This window comes from Eleutherodactylus coqui, chromosome 10 (genome assembly GCF_035609145.1).
Source record: "Eleutherodactylus coqui strain aEleCoq1 chromosome 10, aEleCoq1.hap1, whole genome shotgun sequence".
Taxonomy (NCBI): Eukaryota; Metazoa; Chordata; class Amphibia; order Anura; family Eleutherodactylidae; genus Eleutherodactylus; species Eleutherodactylus coqui.
Window position 1 is genome coordinate 56270524 of NC_089846.1, and position 27152 is coordinate 56297675.

At 43.0% G+C, this 27152-nt stretch overlaps 2 protein-coding genes across 5 annotated transcripts in view; one reads left to right on the top strand and one right to left on the bottom strand.

Annotated features, from left to right (window-relative positions):
• NOTCH4 (notch receptor 4) overlaps nucleotides 1-9481 on the top strand; it is a 57169-nt gene extending 47688 nt beyond the window's left edge. For all 3 annotated transcript variants that reach the window (XM_066581031.1, XM_066581032.1, XM_066581033.1), the window contains 9 exons: nucleotides 113-481; nucleotides 561-706; nucleotides 2634-2868; nucleotides 4662-4740; nucleotides 4842-4983; nucleotides 5132-5439; nucleotides 5560-5707; nucleotides 5882-5979; nucleotides 6283-9481. In XM_066581031.1, the coding sequence (XP_066437128.1) occupies nucleotides 113-481; nucleotides 561-706; nucleotides 2634-2868; nucleotides 4662-4740; nucleotides 4842-4983; nucleotides 5132-5439; nucleotides 5560-5707; nucleotides 5882-5979; nucleotides 6283-7137 (2380 nt within the window). In that variant the 3' untranslated portion in view covers nucleotides 7138-9481. The remainder of the gene's footprint in view (nucleotides 1-112; nucleotides 482-560; nucleotides 707-2633; nucleotides 2869-4661; nucleotides 4741-4841; nucleotides 4984-5131; nucleotides 5440-5559; nucleotides 5708-5881; nucleotides 5980-6282) is intronic.
• A 1265-nt stretch (nucleotides 9482-10746) lies between these two features.
• The window catches only part of GPSM3 (G protein signaling modulator 3), a 75497-nt gene continuing 59091 nt past the window's right edge, over nucleotides 10747-27152 (bottom strand). For both annotated transcript variants that reach the window (XM_066581038.1, XM_066581037.1), the window contains exons 2-5: nucleotides 25354-25535; nucleotides 22389-22524; nucleotides 17458-17759; nucleotides 10747-14550 (exon numbers count right to left, since the gene is read on the bottom strand). In XM_066581038.1, the coding sequence (XP_066437135.1) occupies nucleotides 14404-14550; nucleotides 17458-17759; nucleotides 22389-22524; nucleotides 25354-25410 (642 nt within the window). In that variant the 5' untranslated portion in view covers nucleotides 25411-25535 and the 3' untranslated portion in view covers nucleotides 10747-14403. The remainder of the gene's footprint in view (nucleotides 14551-17457; nucleotides 17760-22388; nucleotides 22525-25353; nucleotides 25536-27152) is intronic.

Consider the following 27152-nt stretch of genomic DNA (forward strand, 5'->3'; position numbering starts at 1 on the left):
CTGTAGTGACAAGAAGAGGGGGACACAGGACCCTGTTCTCAGGATCAGTAGGGATCTCAGTGGTGAGAGCCCCACTAATCAGACTTTTACATCCTTTTCTCTCTCCCCACAGTCTTCACTATGACAAGTATTGCCTTGATCATTTCGCCAATGGTCACTGTGAGAAGGGATGTGATAATGCAGAGTGTGGCTGGGATGGAGGTGACTGCTCAGGACACGAAAGCCCCAGGGGAATACTGATCCTGGTGCTGAGTTACAATGCCTCTGTACTCCACCGCTACGATGTCAGTAAACTATTGCGCTTTCTGTCCGTGCACCTTCACGCAAGGTTACGACTAGCAAAAGACAACAATGGAGATAAGTTGTTCAGGTTGTGTAAAGGAAATGATCCTGAAAACCTGGTTGCAGAGACGTTGGAAAGGTGGAAGTACGAAATAGCCACTGACACAAGGGAGGAACATGGGGAAAAGGAAACTATTGGGTAAGTGGGATGACAAGGAACTGAGATGAAGATGAAGAGCAAAACTAAACCATTGAGTGCAATGCCTTCTGTCTCCCAGGTGTGTCCTGCACATAGAGATACTTGGCTCCAACTGTCCATTTTCTTCATGTATTGACACCTCGGAAGAGGCAGCAAACTTCTTGGAAGCTCTGAATGAGACAGAGAAGCAATATACTTTTTGGGGAGTTAGTCCTATGGGTCCAAGTAAGTACATACCAGATGATGATTTAGCAAAGATTGTTCCAAAAGTTGCTCAGATAATAACTTTGCAGGGCCGCAGCTAATTTTCAAACTCTGCACTGTTGGCCACCTCAGTAGTAAATAGAAACCATGTTTAGCAAATTTTAGGCAGCTATTTGGAGAAGCTTAAAGAAGCCATCACATTGGATTGTGAGGAGTCTATAGACAGAATGAAATAATGATGATATGACAGATGTTTTTCTGGATCTCTTGCCACTGGTCCCATTAAAGAACACTATTGGTGGTCTGTGCCAAGACTTAAACGGCTCATAAAAGGGAACAATGGATTGTATGCAGAGAAGGAAGACCTAACGTTTATTGCCCCTAGACTAGGCACTATAGGTGGCCATAAAGTAGATTGATGGTTGAACAACCATTGAATGAATGATCATTATGTCAATACAAATATACATATTTTGGCTGTTACAGTTGTTCAAACTGTAAGTGACAATGACAAGTTCAACGGCAACAGATGATGGACGAACAATCTTTCTGGGAATGTCTATTCAAGGAAAGATCATACATGAATGAAAGAGCCTTCATTCTAACATCGGATAGAAATTTTGTCTCTGCCTGACTTCCTTCTAGATGAGAATCGCCTGTTATCAGTTGGTTAAAATGATTGTTACATTTTATTTGGCGAACGATCGTTTTGGTTAAAAATGTTTGTTTTCATCAACTTTGGTCTAAAGTGTTTGGGCACTTTTACTTCAAAAGCTGAAATACTTGTCAACTATTAACCACATCCATCTCTCCCACTTTTAATATCCTTCCTTTTAATATCCACCTCCTGGTAAGTCCTTCCATTAAAAGGACAGTCTTTGGGGGAAAAAAATAATTTTGAAACCTGCTCAGCACTGCATAGAAGTCATACTCACCTTAGAGATGAGCGGGCTTTTCACAAGTTCATTTGGTTCACTGAATTAGTTTGGATTGAACCGGAAGTTCAATAAACCCTCAAAACAAATACTGAACATGGCAGCGGTGGTTGTTTCCTCAATGGATCTAGTTGAATACTGAGGTACTAAGTTCAAATCTGGACTACATCTGCATGGAGTTTTCCAATTCAATGCAGATGTTGCCTTTGGTCACATTTGAACCAAAGACCTCCGCACTTCAAAGCAATAGTGCCAACCACTAAGTTGCATCCATTCCACCACCACCAGTTACCTCATCTGATCTCCTGGAGCCAAAGGAATTGTGTAAAGAGAGACCAGACACCTTTGGAATGAGAGCTGCGTGGATCGGGTGAGGGGAATGTGACTTTGTTATGTTATATAGCACTGAGCAGATTTCAAAGTCCCCAAGAATACCCTTTTAAGGTGCCCTAACAAAAAAAAGAAACCTGTTATTCTTATTTTTCTCTGGTTCCCAATAGACTTGAAAGTAGTCTGGGCATGCATGTTTTTAAATGGAAAAAGGGAATAAGCTGTTATTAGACACTTCTAGCAGTGGCTTATGTTCCAGAAAACCAAAGTATCAGGCATTTTTAAATCCAACATGTCCAATCCTTCCTTGATATCTGCCATCAGGAAAGAGTTGGGTAACCCCCATGCACATTATATCTATGGGCTCAGCTAACATATCACATATTTTGGAGTGCTGCCTCATCTTTTTAATATGTTGGACTTGTAAGGTGTAAAAGGACCAATCTGTTAGAAAACACGCGCTCCTTCACTTATATCCTCTGTTATAAAAAAAGTTGTCTGAACTTCAAGCTAGGAATGCCCCAGGTTTAGGCTCTGGAAGCAGTAATCTGCATTATAGTTCTACCCAACAGTTGGTCAAAACTATGAGAACCAGATAAAACTATGAGATGTCTATGGTCATTATCATGTCCTAATCCTCCAAATTTCTTCCTGATCTCCTTATAATTATATTTTTATATTAGATGTAAACCCCAGCTCTTCCCCAAGCACTCCAATCCCAGTTCACCAGGCACCGTGGTTTTTGCCAGTAAGTGTTGTATTTGCAATGATTGTGATAGCCATGGTAATCATCGGGGTGAAAGTCAGCAGGAAGCGTCAGCATGGCACCTTATGGCTACCGTCCGGCTTCAACCGTCATCGAGCACAAGAGGGGAATAGGAGGCGAGAACCTGTGGGAGAAGATTCTGTTCGTCTTAAGTAAGTATATTTGCCATTTTGTTGGTTTCTCTGGCTCAATAATCTATGTATTTGCAGCAAATAATAAACAGTATTTAGACATGCTGAAGCAAAAATGAATTTATAATATTATAGATGGCAAAAAACAAATATTTGTATGGGCCAAGGAGCCCATGTTACGGTATACTACCCTTGATACGCCAGCCCGGGTGTCCTAGATCTCACCCACAACCCCTGTCCCTGCCTACTTGCCTCCACTCCTGGCTAACCCCAGGCGGGCAACTGGGCAGCAGTCCCTACTCTCCCTAGGGACCGAAAAGGGACACTGGCGTACCAGGATGGAAAGGGTAGAATACCGACAAAAAAGGCAGATGTAAATAACCAACACGAACAATACTAAGCAGAACTGAGGCAGATTGAAAAACCTGGCGGATAATAGCAAGGTATAGCAGACAAGATGACAGAGGCAGGAGACCAACAGAGGAAGACTATCTAGCACACTGAGGAAAACCAATAACTGGCAGTGATTGCAAGTCTCTGCCCGACCTTTAAACGAAAGCCTCTGCCCAGGGGCGGAGAGAGGGAGACAGCCAACTCCCAACAGAACACAACAAAAAGGGAGCTCGTGCATGGCACTCACAGGTGCGCACGCGCCACCAGCACCATGCTGCCCACGCCGACCAGGCACCCGCGCCCTCAACAGCCAGACAACAAGCCGGGGGACGTGCTCCGACCGTGAGACCCCGCACACCACCACCCCGAGAGGACCAGCAACTGCCACATGGTAACAGCCCACTTCTAAAATTAAAATACGTCCACTTTCCCTCTTGTGCTGGTTTATACACCACCCCTGAGTGGTGTTGTTTCCTTAAAGGGGTTATTCCAAGATTTTAACTTATTCCCCATCCACAGGGAAAATCAATGTTAGGTCAGTGGGGGTCCTACCGTTGGAACACACAAATAATAAGATCAAGGGTCCCATGTTCCCCAATAAGAAAGGTGTAGAAGTCAAGCATGCAAACTGGTGCTCCATTCATCTCGATGGAACTGATGGAGAGAGAGTATTGATCGGCAACCCCTAGCAGATCCAGAGATCAATGGAGCAGTAATACACTTGCTCAACTGCTGCTCCATTTATCCAAGACACAAGATCCCTCTTTCTTGTGATTGGTGCAGGTTCCAGTGGTCGGATCCCCACCAATGAGACATTATGAATACTAATGAGTATAGCATTTATCACCAACCACCAGGAAAAATAATACTGCTTCACAGTCTCCCACTTCTCCTCTCCCACAGCAAGCACAGCAGGAAGTTGCAGCTTCATCCTCCTTCCAGTCTATAACTTAGGCTCCTTTTACATTGAATAATTATCGTTCAATTAATTGTTGGATTGTGCAAAACTCAATGATAATCATTCAGTGTAAATACGGCCAGCAATCGAATGATAAATGATAATTCATTGACTTACCATTTGTCGTTCTTTTCATTCTTGCAAAAAAACCAAATGATAATTGGCCCATGTAAACAGGCACACTGCTCCTCCATTTAGTGAGTGATTATCGCTCTTGTGTGAAAACATAGGAGTGATAATCTTTGGGATGACTGTTGCGCACTAAAGTACCTGACTGTCATCCTGTGTAAAAGGATCCTTACTCTATAAGTACAGATAGATTTGTGTCTATAGATCCTAAAGGAGATATAGGGGTCTATAGGCTGCTTGAAGGTGAGGAAGATGTCGTAAAAGGAGGATTTGGTTGGGCAATGTACTTTTCTACAGTGTTCTTTAATCACCCCATTTTCTAACTCTCTTTTAGACCAATGAAACATGATTCAGGTTATGATGATTCAGGCCCAGACAAAGAAATCGTGCCAGCTAAATCTCGAAGACTAAAAGTAAGACAACAATCAGTTCACTTCTCCCCGGTTCAGCCCTATGACATTTCCTGTTTTCAGTCGGCTGTCAACGACTCAACTTCTTTGTTTTGCTTTTCCAGCTGAATACAGACCCAAGCATTCTTGATCATCGACAGTGGAGTCAACAACATATTGATGCTGGAGTTCGTTTCCCACAATGCATTGCTTTAACTCCACCACAGGAGGACCCTGACGGCAGAGATATTGATGTGAGAGGTCCAGGTGTGTTGAGGATTTTTTTTTCTCAAAACTCATTTATTTAACTTTTCTCACCCCAACATGTTGTTAGGCGTAGTTAAAAGTGCTCCCATCCACTGGTACAAGTGGTCTAAGTTTTAGTCATTTTCAAATATCTTCTATTCTATTACAGATGGAGTGACTCCACTAATGTCAGCTATTTGTGCGGGAGGAGGACTGGAACCTGTTGGAGGTGGTGTAGATCCACCGGAGGTTGAAAGTTCAGCAAGTGTCATTGCAGACCTAATAGTCCAGGGTGCCAGTCTCAATGCCCAGACTGATTCTACTGGAGAGACAGCTCTTCACCTAGCTGCTCGTTTTTCCAGACAAGATGCTATTAAGTGTATGTTGGATGCAGGAGCGGATACCAATGTTCAGGATAGGCTAGGAAGGACCGCACTTCATACAGCTATTGCTGCTGACGCTTTGGGTGTTTTCCAGGTAACTTGACGGTCACAGATATTACAGACTGTAGACAAATAGCCATGGTACATTAGATTGTTTCATGACCGTTATGGGAGATTTTTACTCAATAAATTGTCTTCTTTCATCCTCTGCAAGACCCTCCTTAGATGTCGTCAGACAGATATTGACGCTCGAATGCATGATGGCTGTACACCTCTAATCTTGGCTTCTCGTCTCCCTGTACAAAGTATGGTGGAAGAGCTTGTTGCATGTGGTGCAGACATTGGAGCAACTGATAATAAAGGTATGTTCTTGCACATTCCTGCTATATGAGTGTGGCTAAGGATAATGTAGACTCAGTGCTGGGCTTTACAATAATGGTAAATGATGATAGTAGCCATATTGTTTCCTTTTACAAACTCTTCTCTTGGTTGATCTCCGCATCCATTTTTGTCTTTACTACTTGCTCTTTCTATAGGTAAATCTGCACTTCATTGGGCTGCAGCAGTGAATAACGTCCCAGCAATGAAAACGCTTTTGAGCAATGGAGCAAACAAGGACCTTCAAGACAAAAGGGTAAGAAAGCCGAGAAAGGCAAATACATCTAGGGTTTATTGTTTTTGTACAATAATCCTTGTGCACAGAAGAACTTTACTTGATTACATCATTTAACGTCATAATCCGGCATTGTTGGCCCATTTTCATCTACTATGTTAGTAAGTTAGTTCTAACTAGTAGAAGACTAGAAATCCCAGTGTTACCATCATGCACGTGCTGTATACAGGTTTTCAGATTTTCTTCTCATGTTTAAAAATAAAAATTGAGCAAAAGGGTCCAAAATAATACTCAGTTTTTCTTTTCTTACAAATGATAAAATAGGATCAAACCTCCCTATTTCTTGCTGCACGTGAAGGAAGTTATGAAGCTGTTCGACTACTCCTGGAACACCAGGCTAATCGTGACCTATCGGATCATGTAGGTCATCAACCTCGACATGCAGCTAGAGATCGTGGCCATAGAGATATCTTACGACTTCTGGAAGAAAGCAGCCAATTGCTGAATAGGAGCACACCTGCTGTCCCAAACACTGGAGCTCCTCAGCTAAAAAAGACTCCCAGACCTCGACCCAAGGAACCTGTCAAACCACCTCCTTTACCTCACATAGACCTGAGCACTTCTTGTTATCATAATGCTCCACCTAGTTCGGCTCCCCCTTATCTACCCGGAACGCAATCAGAAACCAACTGCTGTCAGTCACATCTTGCTATGGTAAATTATGGAGGAAATTGCCAACCGTATCCCCGAAGCGGCTCATTCTCCTCAGGTGTGGCACAGTGCCAGTGGGGTGGTCATAGAGGTTGGAAGGTTCATTTTTGTCCAACAGGTTGTACAGTGCCAGAAGCTTCATATTCAGGTAGAGGACAGCAGATGTCTCCTCATGCCCACTGGCTACCAGAAGCTCATTATCCTAAATCACCAAACTGCCAAAATACTGTGTCCGGCTATTGTTCTACCCCACATATGGAAAATCCACCTAACAAAGATGTATCTAGTCCTCATACCGACCAGGTTGGGCATAACGTATATTTAACCCCTCCTTCATCTCAGTATGGTTACCCTTCTCCTGCCAGTCCGGAAGAAACACAGTCAGCACAAAAGACTTGTATGCATCACCATCCATTTCTTACTCCCTCCCCTGAGTCCAGGAACCCCTGGGGTATTGCTTCACCGTAAGGTTGATCTGGAATTTTAGTGAACAGAAGGGACGAACCTACAGGCACTTACTGAAAAACGGTATTTTTATACTCTGAATGCTTATGAGCCAAAATATCTCATTTCCTGTTCTGGGCTTACATAGAGGCAGTACTTTTCTTAGAAACTGGAGCTGCAAGTTTCAGCTAAGACTCAACTTTTAAGATGAATGGGACTAGACCAAAACAAGTGTGGAAGGTTACACAAATGTTCCAAGATTAAGATTTTGTAATGTACAGTATGTGCAAGTTTAGTGAAGGGTATACATACCATGTGACTGCTACGGGTATCGTTGGAGAGAGAAGGCCCAGCCTTGGTTGGTCCCATTCCCTTTGCTTTTGGGTAGCAAAAACTCGTGACGGACCCCCCATCTTAAGAGGAACCGAGGCAGGAATTGGGTGAAGAGCACAGAAATTGCACAAAGGGAAAACAAACACCAGAACCTTCTGCACTGAGCGGCAAAATGCAAAACCACAATGGAGTTTGTGCAAGGAGATAAAAAATGTGGAACACCCCTTGAGAGGGTTTGGATGCAGGCCTCAAATGTGTGGTGATCTGTTGGTGCAAGAGAGTTCAGATGGAATAATGGAGGACGCTCCCAGCCCAGAAGAACACCTTACTAGGGAGGTGGGCGTGATGAAAGCTGAGATACACAAAACACTCAGGTTACCAAGCAAACTTTTAAACTAAAAATTATGAATCCTCTTTTATTAACCCCTTACGGCCTCCTTCACATGGGCATATTTCTCATTAGTATTTTGTAAGCCAAAACCAGAAGTGGAATGTATAGAGAGAAAGTATAATTGAAAGATTTGCATTTCTTCCGTATTTTGGAACCGCTCCTGGTTTTGGCTCACAAAATACTGATTAAAAAATATGCCCGTGTGCAGAAGCCCTGAGGATGTGGGTCTTTTTTTCCCCATTTTTGTTTTTCCTCCTCACATTCCAAAACTCTTATTTTTCTATTGATGGGCTTGTTTTTTGCAGAACGAGTTGTATTTTTTAAGGTGCTATTTAATGTACCATATAATGTACAGAAAAACATTAAAACATTTTTAAGTGGTGTGAAATGGAAAAAAATTGCAATTCCGACAACTTTGGAGGGGGGAGTCTTGTTTTCACGGCATACACATTGCCGCAAAAATGACATGATAACTTTATTATATGAATCAGTATGATTACAACAATACCAAATTATATAGTTTTAGTTTTGCTGTAGTATTTTTTAAAAAATAAACTATCTTTGGAAAAAAATGTAAATTATTTTCTGCCACTATTTTCTAATAGCCATAACTTTTTTATTTTTATATCGACACAGTTTTGTGCAGGCTAGTTTTTTGTGGGGTGTCCTGTAGTTTCTATTGGTATCATTTTCAAGTTAATTCTTTCTTTTAATGGGGCCCGCACTGCTGCCACCCCATTGAAAGCCATGCGATGAAGGCAACCCCTGCAGCGATGATTTTTGGGAGGGGGGGGATTGAAATATAAGCCCCACCCCAAAATCATCCATAGCTTTGGAAAAAAAAAGTTAACTCACCTAGAAGCGCTGTCTGGCTATTCTCCCCAGTCCCCAGCAACCTTCTGTCTTTCTGGTGGCCAGGTATTGAAAAATCCCCGCCTCCTGAAAGCGTTGCCTCTGATCGGCTGAGCGCTGTAACCAATCAGAGGCAGCGCTCAGCTGTCATTCAATGAATGGCTGAGCACTGCCAATGCAGTATTTTTTCCAGTAATTAATAAAACTCTTTCACAGACAGCTGGCCACCAGCCTTGTATTTAGCAGGATCGGCTCGCGATCTCGCTCCGTATAAACCCTGCACACCCAGGACATTACTGTACATCCTGTGGCGTTCAGGGCTTAAAGATAATACCAGCACAATAGAAGCATTTCGAGACAACAAGCCTCCTCCTCAGTGCACCTCTGCGGCCCCAGAGAAGCTGAAACGTGCGCCAGATTTGTTCCTCTTCAGTGATGCATCTCCAGCACCACTGAGGATGAGGCTTGTTGCCTCGAAACGCGTCTGTTGTGCTGGTTTTACCTTTAATAAAAGAGAAGTCAGGTTTAATTTCTGACTCCATGTTCATTTCAGACGTTTAGGCTGTAATTCCAGTATTTTTTCCTTTTTGCATTTTTTAGCACCACAATGGGTGGCTTTTTTGATCTTTGTTATAGGGGCCCAAAGGAACTTTTTTTTCTGTGTACACCCCTGGGCCTAGTCCTATATATCGGGGATATCCTTTGCAATCAGTTGGTTCCGTATCTTGACACCTGTTTGATTCCATTAAACTTGACTGCTTTTCAACATATTACATTGTAATTAAAATAAAGGCCTCTGTATATATGTATCTGTAGAGCAGACAGAAATGTGTGTAACCTATAGATTTTGTGGTCTATTTTCTTCCCTCTATACGTTTCCTCTCCATACCTAATGGGCAGTTCTTCCTGGTGTGATGATGCCAGAGCTATGCTTGGTGCCCAAGTCAATCCTATCTCTCACGCCAGCTGCTGCCAATACAATCACTTTTTATGTTGTGTCATTGAAGCACTAAGTGAATAACTGCAGCTGCATCTCCCTCCTCCCTTTCTTTCTTCTTACGACTTTAGACTACATGGATTTTTTGTGGACCGAGGAGGCTTCTGAACATTTACAAAAAGCCAACAGGCAGGGAAATAGGATGCTGGAAGCTGAGGATGACGCCACTTCCCCCAAATAAGATATTCACCAGTATTGTTGGTCTATGCAAAGAATTGTAGTGATAGATAACAATACGTCTGTAAGGATTCCGGTGCCCAGAGTTTTTGGGAATGACAGACAATAAGGATAGCACTTAGATATAAGCCACTTGCACTTTTCTTTGCAGGCAGCCATTTGAAAACTTCTTGTTGTTCTAATTAATGTGGTTTTTTTATTAAAACAATGAGAAATTCTGTATAATTTTGCCGTGTTAGGACCAATGTGTAACACTAAACCAAAAAAGTCAATCTGTAGACGACCTGACGTACATTGTGCCTTGGTAGTTTCACATTGTACACTTCTCTGATTGGCCAGCACTACTCATGTGGACAGCCCCGACCAATCAGAAAGCAGCATGCCAAGGGTTATTATTAATGCTTTGTGCATCGGGTAGTCTAAAAAGAAGAAGAACCATCTTGGATCACCAAGATGGGGCCACAGGTGACGGTGGATCAGCAGCTGTGAATAAATAAAGGTGGGCACCAGATAATATAAACCCTAGTCCCTGTGGTCCCGGGACAGACCAGAGGGTCACTTTAAGGGCTCGTTCAGATATGCGCTGTTTTTGCGCTGTTAGCAGTGCACAGAACACGTCTAATAAGAACCAATAGGTTCCTATAGAAGCGATCACATGAGAGAATGTTAGGCGCGCTGAATAGGACATGCGAGTGCAAAGTTGCATGTAGGCTCCGAGGTGTGGGAAAGATAGAACATGTCCTATCTTTGTGGTGTGCTTTCCATAGGCTCCTACATGGAGTACCTATGGCCCCGCAGTATATGCATGTGCCTTTACCCTGATAATCTGAGTGGCGCACAAAGCTATAATAAAAGATAATGAAGCACAGAATGTGATCACATAACATATTAAAACGTTTGCGTTTATTCATAAGACTTTATAGCAGATACAAAACGGCACGTTAGAAAGATGGTGTCATTTGTTGTGAATTATTAATGACAAGTCCTTAGCTCATTTACTTACAGCAATTACTGATACCCCTGAAAACAACCACAAGGGATATGGATGAGAAATGGAACCAGCTGCGGCCTTCATGCAACTGTCTGTATAGCAATAGGAAACCTTATAGTCGCTCCTAGTGCAGAAGTGAAATGGGCCCCCTTATGTACAGAGGGGTTGTTCGCTTAGACCACCCTTATTCTATGACCGTTGGGCCGTATTTCTGTGTATTTCAGTAGGCTGACACAAATACAAAAAAATCAATTTTTTTTCATTTTAGGTTTCTTCACATTTGCACAATAAAAAAAACTTTTTGTAGGATTTTTTTTTACATCATTGCATTCAATGTCCTATAACTTTTATTTTTCCAAGGATCTAAGCTCTATGAGGGCTTGTTTTTTGCATCACGAACGTTGTTTTTACCAACAAATGTTTTTATTGGTATCATTTTGGTTCTTGTGATCACTTTTATTGCGTTTTTTTGGGAGGCAAAATGAATAAAATAAGCATTTTGCCTTAGTTTTTTTATGGTTTTCTTTTACGGTTTTTCCATGCACGATAAACAGTGTGTTGATTTTACGGTATTGATCGTTATAGATATGTTGATACTAAATATGTAGGTTTTTTCATACAAATGTGGGAAAGTGCACAAAAAAGATTTTTTTCTTCTTTTCGTTTTCTTATACTATTTTTATTTTATTTTGCATTTTTTAATGTCCCTGTAAGAGACTTGAACCATGAAAGCTAAGATCACTATGATAATAGGTTGCAGTATCTGCCATCTGGTAGCCATGGCAGCCAAATGGCCCTCCACCACTGGCGTAACTATAGGGGATGCAGTTGTACGCAGGCCCAAGGAGCCCCAGGGGGCCCAAAAGGCCTCTCTTCTCCATATAGGGAGCCCAGTACTATGAATAAAGCATTATAGTTGGGGGCCCTGTTACAGGTTTTGCACTGGGGCCCAGGAGCTTCAAGCTACGCCTCTGCCCTCCATGATTACATCACAGAGGGCCAATGACATCACAGAGGGAGCATGGTCCCACTATGACCCCTTTACATGCCGCAATATACATTGATTGCAGCATATAAGGGGTTATCAGTGGGGATCAGTGTTCTCATCGATCCCCGTTGTTTTAGTGTGAGGTCAGCTATTAGTCACAGTCTGCTTCCACTTCTGAGCAAGTGCCATCCAGAGGACGTAAATTTATGTCCTGTTGCGTTAAGTGCCCCCCAGCCAGGACGTAAACTTACACCCGCTGGTGTAAATAACAGCTGAGCCAGATTAAAAGGACACCTCCTCTTTGGTGGATGAGTTTTGTTCTAATGAGTAGTTTGTACCGGACTCACTAGTCACTCATTGCAAAAACTATTAAAATATGAGGTTATGGTTATATTTCTCCCTTGACTGACTGTCATCACTGGAATGGAAAGGAAGTCAGTAAAGTGATGGCTACAGGTGGTGGTCCACTGCTATATATGATACCACTAAACATCTCTGTCCTCTCTGATTAGGACAACGGATCATATTAACATCAAAATCATGAATATCTTCAAGGGAATTTAAGTAGGTTTCATTTTTATGTTTAGGACTCTCGACTTAAAGGGACTTTTACTGTTGACAACATATTCTCAGGATAGATCATCAATAGCTGATCAGTGGGGATCCCACTGAATTCAATGAGAGCTTGGCCTGTAGTGCCAAACTGGACCACTGCAATATGAACAGCGTCATCTACTTCCGGCGCTGTCCGCAGCGGTAGCAGCCTGGTGATCAGCTGATCGTACAGGATCCCAAATGGCAAACCCCATCAATCAACTATTCATGACCTTTCCTGAGTATAGGTCTTCAATAGAAAAGTTCTGAACAACCCCTTTAGGTTGGTTTAGTACCACAATTCATATCTAGAAGATGTACAAAAAGTGCGTTCAATTTAGAAAATCTCGTAATGCTATATTAATCAGATTTCAGTAAAAGTATATATTTAGGTAGAAACTTTTATAGGCTAAGGTTGAAAATGCAACTTTCAGAATGAGTTAGGTGTGATGAAGCCTCACCAAGAAATCTGCCATGTTTCCATTACTTCCATTTTCAATCTATTCCCACCAATAGGTAAGGTTATGTTCACATGTGCATTCTGATTTCCATTCCCTCCACACTAGGCCATAACCATTGTATGAAGGATCTCAGCAGTGCAGTGCCCGATGGACCCCATTGACTTATAATTTGGGTTCAATCACAGTTTCTACTGCTCACCTTCTTTCCGTCAAACCTGACAAAAGTGCTGACCAAGCCTCTAATGCTAATTTGAAAATAGCCTAGGTTTGCTACATGTAAGCTGGCGCTAACTGATATATCCTAGCAGCATATTTGAGATTCTATGGTGCACTGCATTCTAGGCAATATTTTTCTTCTACGTTAACTGCTACAAAAACTACAGCCCCCTGCACATAAAGGAGGCTGGTGGGGGATAGGAGACCAGCAGAATTCTGAAAGAGAGAAGAGGCCGGGACCCTCGTCAAGTATACTGCCAGCCGGCAAAGCAAAATTTTAGTTCAGTGCAAAAAGAAGATATATTGATTTATGTAGCTAGACGTAGTGGTCAAAAAGTAAGAAGGAGTGGTTGATTTGAGAAGAACATAAAGATAATGTGTAAAATTTGCTATCGTAGGATTATTAATATTGTCTCATGTCGTGAAAATCATTTTACAGTAGTCTCATACAACATACGAATAGCAAAGCCTGTGCAGCAAAGAAGGCAGTGTACTATGCATCAGATTGAATATCACGTGACCATGTATAGGTCAATGGTGGCCATATGGTGATCACAAGACATAACTTGAAGTAATACAGATTGCAGAATACACCTAGAGTATGCTCCTCAAATACATGTTATTAACTCTATAGTTTAGAGGCCCATGGCCTTTAATGCCTAGGATCCCAGATCGCTTTTATCCTGCACATGGTCTAGGGCCAAAAAACATTTAGAGCGAGACTTAAAATGGCCCTCTCCATTCTTTTATGGCAGACTCATAATCCTCCATAAACAAGAAAAAATTAGCAACCAAAATGTAAAACGTTTACTGCCCTCTAATATTGCCGCCTTGGGCACTTGCCTCGTTTGCCTACATGATCAAGAAAACTCTATAAGCTGCAAGCCAATTAATTTATGTTTCTTGATGGTTGGGTTAGGATGTCTCCTCTCTGGACACCATGGTAGATCTTCTTCGGAAGATCCAAGGCAGATATAAGGCTTTTCCTCATCAGGTCATCGTATATTGAGGTTTAGCTCAGCTCTACCAAATGTCTCCTAAAGATAAAGATGTCACGTGAAACTAATTTTGACCCCAATTGGAAAAAAATATATTTTTGCCCATCAAAAAATTGGTTCAATTCCCTTTTGGCTTCCACTTCGCACTTGTATGGTCTTTTGTAGCAGTCAAAATAAAGGAAACCGTCTTCTGTTCGTTAAAAGACAACTTTGTGGTGTAGACGTTGGATACAATGCGGACTGATAATAATCATTTCACAAGATAGTGGAGTAGACCCTTCACCTCATTTCTTTAAGAGCACGCTCCCCCCAGTGCCTCAGGCAGTTCCACTCTTTGTTCATCCAACCGATTTCCCTGAAGGCGAAATAAGATCTCAAATAGATCCGCAGCAGCTTGAGGAATTGGTGGAGAGCTGCGTTGGTCATTCATACGCTGAGACTGTAAAGGAACCAGAATACCAAAAGATTTAAAAGTGTACACTACATTAATTACATTACTTTCCATTTATGCTCCCTGATGTTTTTGGATATTTGCAACCACTTTTATTGCTCCAAATGCATTCAAAGTGACTAAATGAAGTGATATTACAGGCAGTCTTGAATAAATGATTCCTATTGTTTTGTGTATACAGCCCCCATTACCATCTATGTATCTCCATGGTTACAGACAGGTGAATAGGCCATGTATTCCATCAAGAAACGGCCAGCTCTGTGTGTAATGAACTGCAGTGGTCAAGACGCCCAGCACATCACACTCTCCACCACTGCCGGAGAGAGGAATGAGCATGAGTCAAAGGCAGAGCAGTAAGCTCTTTCTTCTCCCTCTGTCCACTGTATCAACGAGCCTCATTGTCTAGTGGAGTAGCATTCAGTTTGCTGCTGCACCACTCATAATAGAGCACTCCTGTCACATGGCGCCCCGCATAGGAGGCCTAACTGGGAGCAGAGAATAGAGCGGGAGCTTGCCCCTTGCATTGTCGCTCCCACTGATGTCTGGATGCATCTTCAATATTTGGGGCATTTAGTAGACTGTATATGTATGCGAAATGTATATATGTACGTAAAAGGGCCACTATGTGTGTGTATGTATGCTTAAGACTGTGCCTATGTGTATGAGGATAGCTTCACACATAGCGCAAATGGTGTCGATTTTGCACAGTGGGAAATCCACGCCAAAATCTGCATCACAAACCCGTGTAAACATTCACACCATTGGTGCGGAATATGTTGCGGATCTGTAGCAGGTTTCATGCCTTTGATTGAAATGCCTAAAATACAGAGCTATACCTGATACCAGCTTGAATGTGTTACCTGCAGTGGCACCATATTATACTGTATGACCTTCACCACAGCATATTCCGTAATCTATAGCATCCGCCAGTGTAGACCCGACCCTTGATACAGTCTACTTTTATCATTTTTTGGAGTGAAAAAGTTAACAAACTTTTTCAGACATAAACAGTGCTGGTAAATTCCTTGTTCATTACCTCTATCCTCGATCTCTGTATCAGCCACCTCTTTACCCCTCCCTCACTAACCTCGGATTTGGCTGGGAAATTGGAATTCCAAATACAAAAAAATTGTCGTTTCCTGTAGTACTTCCTGGAAATGATTTCAATTGAATTTTGCACTAAAAACCTCACCCATGACCTAATTATTAAAGAATCCAGTCATTGACCCTCTAATATACAGAAATCCAGCTTCAGACCCTGCATTTCATAATGGATCTACCTGATTATAATATAACTTATCACAGAATGGGCACTTTATTAGAGACCCAATTTAGTAGTGCGTTGGACCTCATTTGCTACCTCCCGCTTCTATGTCTACTGGAATACATGTACTTAATACATGGTTCCTCTTTACTATGCGGAAGTGCAGCTCTACAGCTAAACAAACTCCAACTGCTCAGATTCCCGGGTGCCTTCCATGAGTTTCTGGGCAGAGCTTAATGAAGCAACTCCTTGATAATAGTAAGAACTGTGCAGCTCTTAATGGTGTATTTGTATCCTGGCCAAACATGTCCATGATTGAATCACTGCTCTGTATGAGGTGGCCGGGAGGATGGAAATAGACAAGCTGGGCTATGCTGTTTCCGTAACTCCCATAGAAGTCAAGGAGAATTACGTAAACAACGTAGCACAGCAATTTACCCAATTTCTGTAACTCAAGAGTCATGGAAATAGTGTCACTCCCATGGAGTTCTCTGGGACTTACTGAAACACCATAGTGAAGCCTGCTCAGCTCTTTCCATAATCCTAACCCTTTCCCGCCCCATCAACTTGTAGAGCCAGGCCCGTGGATATGGCATAAAAGTCTGAGATAGGAATACACCTTTAAATCACAGCTGTACTGTCCTCTATTCTCTCTTTAATCAGTGCAAAGGAGTGAGTGAAAGCAATTTCCCTGGTAGATTAGGATGGTGAAGGTATCATCCTGGTGGAATAGGACAATGAAAAGATTATTGACAGTATTTCTCGTGGTCTAAGGCAGAAAAAAGTTAACACTTCTAATACCCTAGACCACCGGGGATGCTAACAAGACCTTTTCATTGTCCTAGACCACCAAGTATACTCTCACTAATCCTTTCGTAGCCCTTGAGCACCAGGGAATCTGACATTAATCTCGTTACCCTTCACAACAAAAAAATGCAAAAATTATTTCAGATTGCTCTACATGTAAAAGAAAGGTAGGGCTGTTAAACCGCCACATTCAGAGGCGCCATAAGTAAAAACTTCTATAGACATAATATTGCACTGATGAGCAGTCTGTGTTCCGCTTGTGAAGCCAGATAACAGCATACCCGCACCAGAACAGCTCAATGAGTAAATTATGTACTAGAACCAAGCTCATAACATAAGCACAGCACCAGAAGCAAGCTCTTTCTATGGAATAGCGAAGTCTTCTCCATTGTTCCATACAATAAAAAAGGTATATTGAAGTATACTGACCTGATGTGGGCCAAGAGGTCATCATACTTCCAGCTCTGTCTCCTCCCCTCTGCTGTTACAAGGCATCAAAGGGGAGGAGATAGAGCCAGGGGGAGGATGTAGCTTTGCAGGACGATCATCTGGCCGGATAGAACTAAGGGAGGTGATCACTTCCAACATAAATCTGCCGGTGCCCCCTAGAAGCTGGTGTTCTGTTTGACCACATAGGTTGCACATAGCTAAGACCAGCCATGGCCAAGTTCACCAAATCCCATTAGTCATTTAGGACTAGAGTACTCTGATCACTAAGGAGTTAATATCAGTTTGCAGTGGAATTATATGGTAAATGTTTAAATTAGACCATATAGTATCAGTTTATAATTCAGTATGGTTGGAAGGTGCAAAGCAGCCTGTACCTGATGGCCTAGAATGGTGGTGTACAGCTCCTCCTGGGCGGGTATCTTGATTGATGGAGGTTTCTTCCTGCGACTCCGCCCAGCCCAAGATGACCTCCTTCTGCGCTGCAGTTCTGTGAGGATTCCTTTGTCATCAGATGGGAGAGAAAACTGACGGTAATTGGGCACCGAAAAGTGTCTCTTGGGTGGAATGATATGTTCAGGCAACAGCGCTCTCTGCTCGTCCAGACGCCTGGTCGTGGCAGTAGAAAGCAGCTCGAGAAATTCTTCTGTGTGTAATGAGAGGACAGAGGCGGAAAGACCTGGAATGGAAATAGACTGAGATTAAAAGGCGTAATATAACTGAATTCAGAGTTAGCAGTCACAACCGGCTCTGGAGGGGTCTCTATGCCCCTTGAAAGACCCCATTATTATAAATGCTATATGTTGGGGCCCTGTTACAGATTTTGAATTGGAGCCTAGAAGCTTCAGATTAACAATGTGATATGATATATCATAAATTACTTATGTGTGGGGCTCTGACCACTGAACGTTCATGTGATTGTGCTCCCCCACCACACTCCATCCCCCATCCGCCATGCACTTTCGTCACTGTTGGTCTTACATCCCCCGTTCACAAAGGGAGATGTACTGCCCTAAACGATGATTTTTCCAGCTGCACGAAAAATGCATCAGCCAATGAGTGTTTCCTTCTTGTTGGTTGATCGCCCCCTGTTGACACAAGGCAATGATAGGGTGGATGAACTTTCTAACGAATGTTTGATCACGACTATTAGCCTCTGTAAAAAGACCTTAACCACCACAGTTACAATAAAATAGGAAAAACCCTCCTGAAGAGGTCACTTTATTTTTTATTGTAGATTTTGAACTTATGTCTCATGGTGCAGAACTCATTTGTCGGAAGTTTATTTTTAACGCCTTGGTGACATAACTCATTTTAGCCTTCAGAATTAGTAAAAGGGGCGTCCAGAGAGGGTGGATTTGCCACTAAATTTTCGTGCGGACCCTCTGCAATAAAACCTGCTTCAAAATCAGCACCAAATGATGAGGATTTGGAGGCAGGCATTCCATGGCTGATCTGCTGCAGATCATCCCCCATGTGGACCCACCCTAAGAGGTTTCTCTTTTGTGTTCCAGCAATCATAACTTGTTTATTTTTTGGCAGTGTAGCTGCAGGACATCTTGTATTTTGCAGGACAAGTTCTAGTTTTTATAGAAACCAACTTAGGGCTCCTGTCCACCGGCGTAGAGATATCCCGCGGCAGATCGCTGACAGATAGGCTCATCGCAGCATGCTGCGATTTAAATCCTGCGAGCGGAGAATGGCTATGATTCTCCGCTCGTGGACAGCAGGGTTGCGCTTTCCATAGTAAGTCTCTGGAAAGCGTTCACTGCGTTCCCCGCGGTCGGATTATCGGGAACGCAGTGAATATTCGCCCGTGTACAGGAGGCCTTAGGGGACATATAATGTATTATTATTTTCTACAGAATTTACCATGATGGATAAGTAATGGTACGGGTTGTTTTGGATGTGGTGATACCAATAACATTATGTGTAGTTTTTTTATTTGTTCTTTTCATTTATTTTTGATATTTAAAAAATCATTTTTTCAGTAAAACCACTTGGATGCCACGATCAGCATTGACTGCGGCATCAGAGGGGTTAAAAGGCGTAGAGGACTGATTAGATGGGCAAGTGCTCATCTTGTCACTGTTTTTCTGGGAATAAATGTCCCCATATGTAGCAAGCACATTCTCTGATTGATGACTGAGTGATAACATAAAAAAAGGCCACGTTACGCCTTCCATGGGACAGGCAAACAGCCAGGAGAATGACAAATCTTCTGTGATGCCTGTTCATCCCCTGCTGTCCTCCTACCCCATTCTGCAAACAGAATGATAGAACAGCTGTAAATTCATTAATCCCAACCCCACTTCACACAGCTGTACTTCCAGTTCTAGACTTTAAACTAAGACCACATGCATCTGTAGCTCCAATAGAACTGGAGCTACAGTTGTTTGAATTAGAATGAGCTCTCTTCATCCAAGCCTGTAATCTTCTCTACCTATTGAATGAACAGAGCTCGGGGGAATCAGTAGGGGGTTTAAGCCAGCAACTTTGGCTGCCAACTGTCTTTATTTTCATAGCCTCCCCCAATATGCCCATTGGTTGTAGCAGGCTATATATGCCACTAGATGGCAGCACAGCAGCACTAATACACGGCACAAAGTCCCCTTCACTTAATAATATGCCGTTACATATCATCATGCAAAACTGATACAATTCCCCTTTTCTGCTATTTTTATTGCGCTGTAAATAGCAGTTCCTCTGTGCATGAGTACAGCATCTGTAAAACAATGAGAGGCGACAGCGGGATTTGCGCCACTCCCCAGGGACTCTACACAAGTTAATTGTCGTTTTGTTTCATGTGCGATAACATTTATTGAACTGTGGTTCCAAAATCTCATGTTATCTTCTAGTATCTAATTATAAATAGTTTCCATGGATTAGTGGAAAGAGGAAGTGAGCGTTCTGCCGAACTGTAATATCTATAAAGCGGGATGTGTCAGTGAAGTCAATCATATAGATCTCTGGATGAGCCTCAATTGCAAGCAACTTCTATGAAGCATTCAATGATCTATGGTCCAAGGAAAGTCGGGTGACAACAGCATTGCCAACATTACAGCTGACAGTTGTCACTCTTTTCCAGATCACTAAATAGCAAATCAGCGTAGTTAAAGGATTTTCCAGGGAAATACTAGAGATGACGTATCCTCAGGATAGGCCATCAATACCCTGGTTCCTTTGAAAATAAGCCCTCCCCTGATTTTTCAGGATTTTCAGAGAGGCTTGAAATATAAGCCCTTCCCTGAAAATAAGCCCTAGCTGCCTTACATTAAAAAAAAGAAATACTTACCTAGTAGGCTCAGTCTGGATCCTCCTGCTGCTGTCTGGAGCTCCGCCATGCCTCCTGCAGTCCTCGTTCACCCACAGCAGATCACTTCCTGGTTACGGGATTCATAAATCCCACCACCAGGAAGCGATGGCTCTGATTGGTTCTCGGATGCAGCTCAGCCAATCAATGCAGCGCTCTATGAACTAAAGCGAAGGCTGTGATTGGATCATTAAGCGCTGCATTGATTGAATGAGCAGCCCTCGAAGACCCAATGACAACCATCGAATTGTGGAGGCGGGATTTATGAATTGACCAATCAATACCATGGATTAACAGCTGGGAGCTCCGGAGAGCTGCGGGAGAGACCTGGACTGAGCCTGCTAGATAAGTATTATAAGACATCCCCTGAAAATAAGACCTAGCGCCTCTTTTTGGGCAAAAATTAATTTGCTGATTTTAATGAGAGTGTGCCTGCAGTTACAAGTGCTGGCCACTACAGAGGGGTTAGAGCAGCAGCTTCCACTCTGTACTGTCGTGTATAGCAGCAATGACAGCGGACGCCCGCTCAGCTGATATTTCTGGATCCCGAGCGACGGACCCCAGGCAAACAACTATTGATGATCTATCCTGAGGACAGGTCAGCAATAGTATTTCCCTGGTAAACTAATTTAACCCCTTCTTTCCTTCAGCCATTTTTTGTTTTTTACAGTTTCATTTTTCCTCCCCACTTTTTAAAAAAATCATAAGTTTTCTTTTCCAGTTACATGGCTATATGAGGGCTTGTCTTTTGCAGGACAAGTTGTACTTTTCAATCATACCATTTAAGGTACCATATAATGTATTGGAAAACTTCCAAAAATGTTCAAAAGTGTAAATGCAAAATTAAGAAAAAAAACAGAGTTGCGCCATTTTTTTTTAGGGAAAGTTTTTTTATGGCATTCACAATGCAGTACAAAATGAAATGTTATGTTTATTCTGTGGGTCAGTGTGATTACAGTGATGCCAGATTTATATAGTTTTTTATGTAGTACTACTTTTATTCTAATGTTTTCTTGGACAAAGGGTGACCAAAAATGCGCAATTTTGGCATTGCAGGTATGTTTCTGCTGGTGTTCACCATGAGGGATTGATATTGCGATATTTTAATAAGCTGAACTATCATAGATACAAATCCGAGCAAAATACTTTTTTTTATGCCCCATCATCAACTATAATGGGGTCCATTAAGTTTCCAATCGGCTATCTGGCATTTTCCCAGAAAAAAATGTCCGGCATTCAGGACTTTTTCAGCTGGTATTTCATGCTGGATCTGCGATAGAGCTTTTAAACGGAGGATCCAAATGCTGATGTGCACACAGCCTTAAGTCATATTATGGTGCTGCATTATACTGTATTTTCACCAGCAGGCATACATGGCAGCCTGGGGCTCTACAGAAGGCCCCAGGCTTCCATGATATTCGGAGGGCAGTCTGCGATCTTATCGCGGGGGGTCACTAGGACCTTCTCAGTCCTGATTGGAATATTAAAATGCTGCTGTCAGAATTAACAGCAGTATTTAGAGGGTTAACAGCTGCAATTGAGTTATCTCTGATTGTGGCTGTTGTGGGCTGGTGTCAGCTGTCAAGGATGGCTGACACCCGCCGTGTATGGAGCAAGTTCAGCTCCCAAATGTGCTCCAAATAATGACACCTGATGTGTGCTATACATGCCAGGAAGGGGCTAAAGGGGTTGTTACCACCAAGGCCAGTTAACCCCTATCCATGGGAAGGGAATAACTTGCTGACTGCTGGGACCCAGATTGCTAGGACACCCACCTATCCCGAGAATGATGAGTCCTAGTGGTCAAACCTCCACCAATCGGCAAGGTATCCGCTATCTTGTGGATATCCTGTGATTAGCGGATAACTTGCTTTGGTAGGACAACCCCCCTAAACTGTGATGTATTATTGTACTAGACAGATCTGCCATTCAGAGAGAGCTGCGCAGTGGGCTATATAGGGTCAGGGTTGTAGATGATAATAAGGGTCACCTTACCTCTCCTTTCACATGATGGAGATGGTGGAGCAGATCTCCATGGCCTCTGACCATCTCCTACAATCTCTGTAGATGCGCTTGCGTTATCTAAGAAAACGCTCTCCATTTCCTCGAATTGTGGAGACATTGGGGGAGACTGGAAGAGATAGGAGGTCAGTGTTGTCATCATTAGCACTGAATTAAGACTAAAGTACTACGGTAACTTTTTAAAACGGGGGTTATTACAAACCAGACCTTATAATTAACATTTTGCAAACACAAATATAGAAAAGGTAGCAAGTGATTAACCATAAACTAAAGTCTTAAAGGGGGTCTATCACCTACTTTTAGCCCTATAAACTAGGCTTTGGGCTGAAAGTAGGTGACCTATGGAGTCCGGGGTTATAAATTTTATGCTTGCCTTCCCTATCGTTCCCCTGGTGTGAGCGCTGAAAGCTGCTACTAAATGCATTGAGCGGTGCTGCTAAGTAGTTTGCCCGTTCTGATTTTATAATAGGACAACTTAACAGCGCCGCTCAATGTACCACAGCGACTTTCAGTGCTCACACCAGGGGAACGACGGGGAGGTAAGTGTAATGTAGTGGCCCAGAGCTAACGGGGCCCCTCCATAAGTATGAGTTTGTCTTCTGCATCTGTATTGTCAGTGTCTTCTATGTGAGTGAATTTGATGTGTATTGCACCTCTGCAGCACTGACTGGGTTATGTCTGAAAAATGTATCTTGTTGAGTGTCACATATGTTTTATATATTTGTATGCAAGGATGTGAGGTGAAGAGAGTTAGTCAGTGCTTCTTCTTGCAAAGGTTAGTCTGCAAGTTGGCTGGAGTATGAAGAGCTGAAATACTTCTAGTGAGTGGGAGAACGTGCTTTGTCCTACGACGAGCCCCAGGATGGAAGAGGCTGAGCCCTTACTGCAGGAAGAAGACCGTACTTCAAGACGGATGTCTCTCTGCAGCGCCGGTGGAAAGAACATGTGACCGGCTTCATTGCCGGTCATGTGTTCTTTCTTCAGCGCTGCGGGGAGTCGTCCGTCTTCTTCCTGCAGCGAGGACTCAGTCACACTGGCGCATCGGCGCCCCTGTACGGGTGCCAATGCGCCCGTGTGACTAAGCCCTAAGGGTGAATGCACACAGGCGAATTTGAATTTCGAAATCCGGAGCAGGCGACCACCTCTGGATTCCGCAGCAAATACCGTCCATAGCATGTGATGCAAAAGTGATTCTTCATGCATACGAGCAGAAACCAATTGCGGTTTCTGCTCATGGATGAAAAATCGCAGTATGCTCCATGTGCGTGCGGGGCCCACACGGAAGGCTTCCATTGAAGTCAATGGAAGCCGTCCAACTCGCAGCCATTACGGAATGTCAATTCCGGATTGGTCGTGGGACCTGCGTCATCGCCTAGCGACGGCGCAGGGAAATCTGTAATGCACATGTGCACTGGCGCGACGGCCAGACCATCTGCAGTACAGATTTTAGAAGAAAAAGACAGGTACACAGGGTCACCCGCTACGGTCAGTGCCGGATTGCGCTGTGGGATTCTGTTGCAAGAAATCAGGAACTGTCGTGTGCATGCGGCCTAAAGCTGAGAAAACTTAGTGGATGAAACACTGATCAGGTATCCAGTCTAATGAGCATAAAAGCCTACAATCTATGAGGAAAAGGGGTGACACATGAGGAACAAGTACTAGTTCTGTATGATCGTCTATGTGAGCTGGTCACCAGCCAATGCCTAGGTATGTTTCATATATATGGGATGACGTTAGGGCTACCTCCTGGACAGTGACCCACCGTCCCAGTCGGTAATTTACTCTGGAGACAAGTGCCAATATTTATTTTTTACCAGCCATATTAAAGGCCGGTAAAAAATAATTACCAGGAGAACCACCGGATAAGCAGTAGCCTTGTTATCAGGCACTATAACTCACACTCTAAAGCTCTGGTTAGGATGTCACTGCACAGAAGATCCTCCACTGGGTTCTGCGTTGCCCTATTACTACTGGTCCATTAAGAGGGGGCACTATTACCATTGGGGCTAGTAAAGGATCTCTAATACTACTGGACCCCCATTAAAGGGGCCACCATTAGTACTGGTGCAACTAAATAAGACACGAGTACTACTGGGGCCACTAAGAGGGGGCGCTATGACCACTGGAGTGACTAAAGGGTCCCTATTAATACAGGGATCCACTGAAGGGGCCACTGTTACTACTGGAACATCTCAAAGGGACACTATTACTACTGGAGCAACTAAAGGGGCCACTATTACTACTGGGGGTCAGTGAGAAGGAAGACTATTACTACTGGTCCACTAGAATAATGGAGGTAAAAACACATGTAGTGATAAGCCACGCTCCTAACCACCCCACTAAACCACACACCCCTTTTACATTAGCCGATAATTGTGTGGCGACAAAGGTGGTAACCCTAGGTGAAGGGGTTAATGTGATCAAGTTTGGACAGAGAGGGCAGAAATAGGATAGATGGAGAAGAGTTAGATTACAGTATGTGATAGATCTCCTTAAATAAATTTCAGGGCTCGATTAAAATTATGGATATTGAGGATAAACCTAATAGTCTAGGGTAGTGCATTCAAGAGAACTGGAGAAGCTCAGGAAAAACCTAGGAGATGGGAGGTTTGGACTACAATGGAATCTTTAAACAGTATGTGCCCATAATCCCATACAAGAAGAGCGGTCAGACGTTGTCACAGGAAGTCCTACATATGGAGATGCAGTTAAACAGAACCAGATGTAGTCAGAAGTAAACAGATACAGCCATACATTAGAAGCTGCAGTCATACATGAGCGGATGCAGTTACAGACGAGCAGATGTTTTACTGACAATAACGGTTGATGAAACCAGTGTCCAACCTCAAACCCAGAAGCCCCCAACGCTCTGCCCGTACAGATATAAAGCCCAGGTGCAATTTTCATTTTCCTTCCCTCTTTTGCATTGTCTGCTCACCTCAGTTTGAGGGTCACCGTGTATTTGTTTGTCTGTAACCAGCTCCGTCTCTGCCATCTTTCTTCACAATTACGTTCTGTATCTTCTCTTATCTACATACGTCTTCTCTCTCCTGGAATGTTCTGCAAGTGCAGATCCTCTTTATGCTTATTCTTTGTCTCTCTCATGCAGAAGCTTTCAATCTGTAGAAGAAGTGAAAGGATGAGCTACCATGTCTCGGACAATACGTGACCTTTAGGACTTATGCATACAGTACAAAGCACCATGTAGACTGCAGTAAACCCATATTGCAGTCTCTTGGATTCCATGTTGTACCTCTGTGCAGAGCGCCATAATATTCTGGAAAACCGAGAATAAGCTAACAAAGCTATATGAGAATTGTGAGACCACCTCCACAAATCTGGTACCCATAATGTGTGACATTATATTTTTTAGAAAGGCATCACGGTCCTTCTTGAATTTGTCCGATGAATCAATCATTACAACATCTTGTGAAAGAGAGTTCTATAGCCTTACTGCTCTTACAGTAAAGAATCTCCATCTATAATGACGCTAACATCTTTTTTCCTCTAGATGTAGAAGCTGCCCCCTTGTAATCGCTAGAGGCTTAGGAGTAAAAGTTCCATAAACCCTTTGCAATCCTTCTACACTAGGCCTCCACTGTCCAGTAGAAGCTCTGCAGGGGTGGGGTTTGATGTGAGCATGGGTGTTGGCTTGTCTCAGATCTGTAAGTGGTTTACATTGATAGCTATCCATATTTTGAGTTCAGTTTTTGAGTTTACTGATTTTGAAATATTTGGTGGCAGAAGGTGGCTTCCTCTTACTAGGCAATGTATTACACAATGACTTTCCGTAATGATGACTACTTTGTTTACAGTTGGTCTCATCAGTGTCACTCGTGACCAAGCAGTATCAACCAAAGTACAAATATCCTAGCCTGAGATTGCAAGATGCATGTAGTTCAGGAGGAGGTTCTCAGATGTGCACAAGGGCATTTTGGATATGAGAGCTATTTCTGATTTGTTGGGCTGTTAATGGAGCATGTTGATTGCTGGTAATGACACTGAAAATACATTTTTTCGCAGTGATGGCAGTCTAAGGTCACTTTCACTCAAAAGGTTAATAAGGATGCATTTTTAAGGCTCTTTGGTACGGGTGGAATTGTCCACCAGGATGCAGCAAAGTTTGCCGTTTCAGAAAACCACACCAAAATCTGCATGGCTAAATGTGTATTTTGATGGGGAATTGCAGGCAAATTTGAGCCACAGGGCTGTAAATTCCACCACATCTGTTACTTTCATGCAGAATGCAAGTATGGCACCCAAGACCTAATCAATGTCCATATAAATTATATCACCAAAACACGGAGAACACAAAATAGGGCAAATAATGGGGACAGAAATAAGATATGGGAACACTACCCCTAACCAACTTTACTGTGGCTGACCCTGCTTAGAAGCAGGGTGATCACACTCAGAGGGGTGGCCCCACGCCAAGGACATAGGAGGTCTGGTCTGTCCCTAGACGCAGGATAGGGAAGATGTGTAATGCAGATGGAAAGAGCATTTTATGGAAAACAGTATAAGGTAGAAGAGAATAAGCCTACACACAATAAATAACTACAGGTACTTAGCACACCGGAGTCCGCTGCCTCACCAAACAACTCAGACAGGACAATAACTGGCGCCCATGTAGAGGCGGACCCACAATAAACACACTTCCTTTATGGCTGATTGGCCAGCTAGGGAAAATGCCTCCCTGTCAGCCAATTAGTCCCTGCACCGCAGGAGATGATGGAG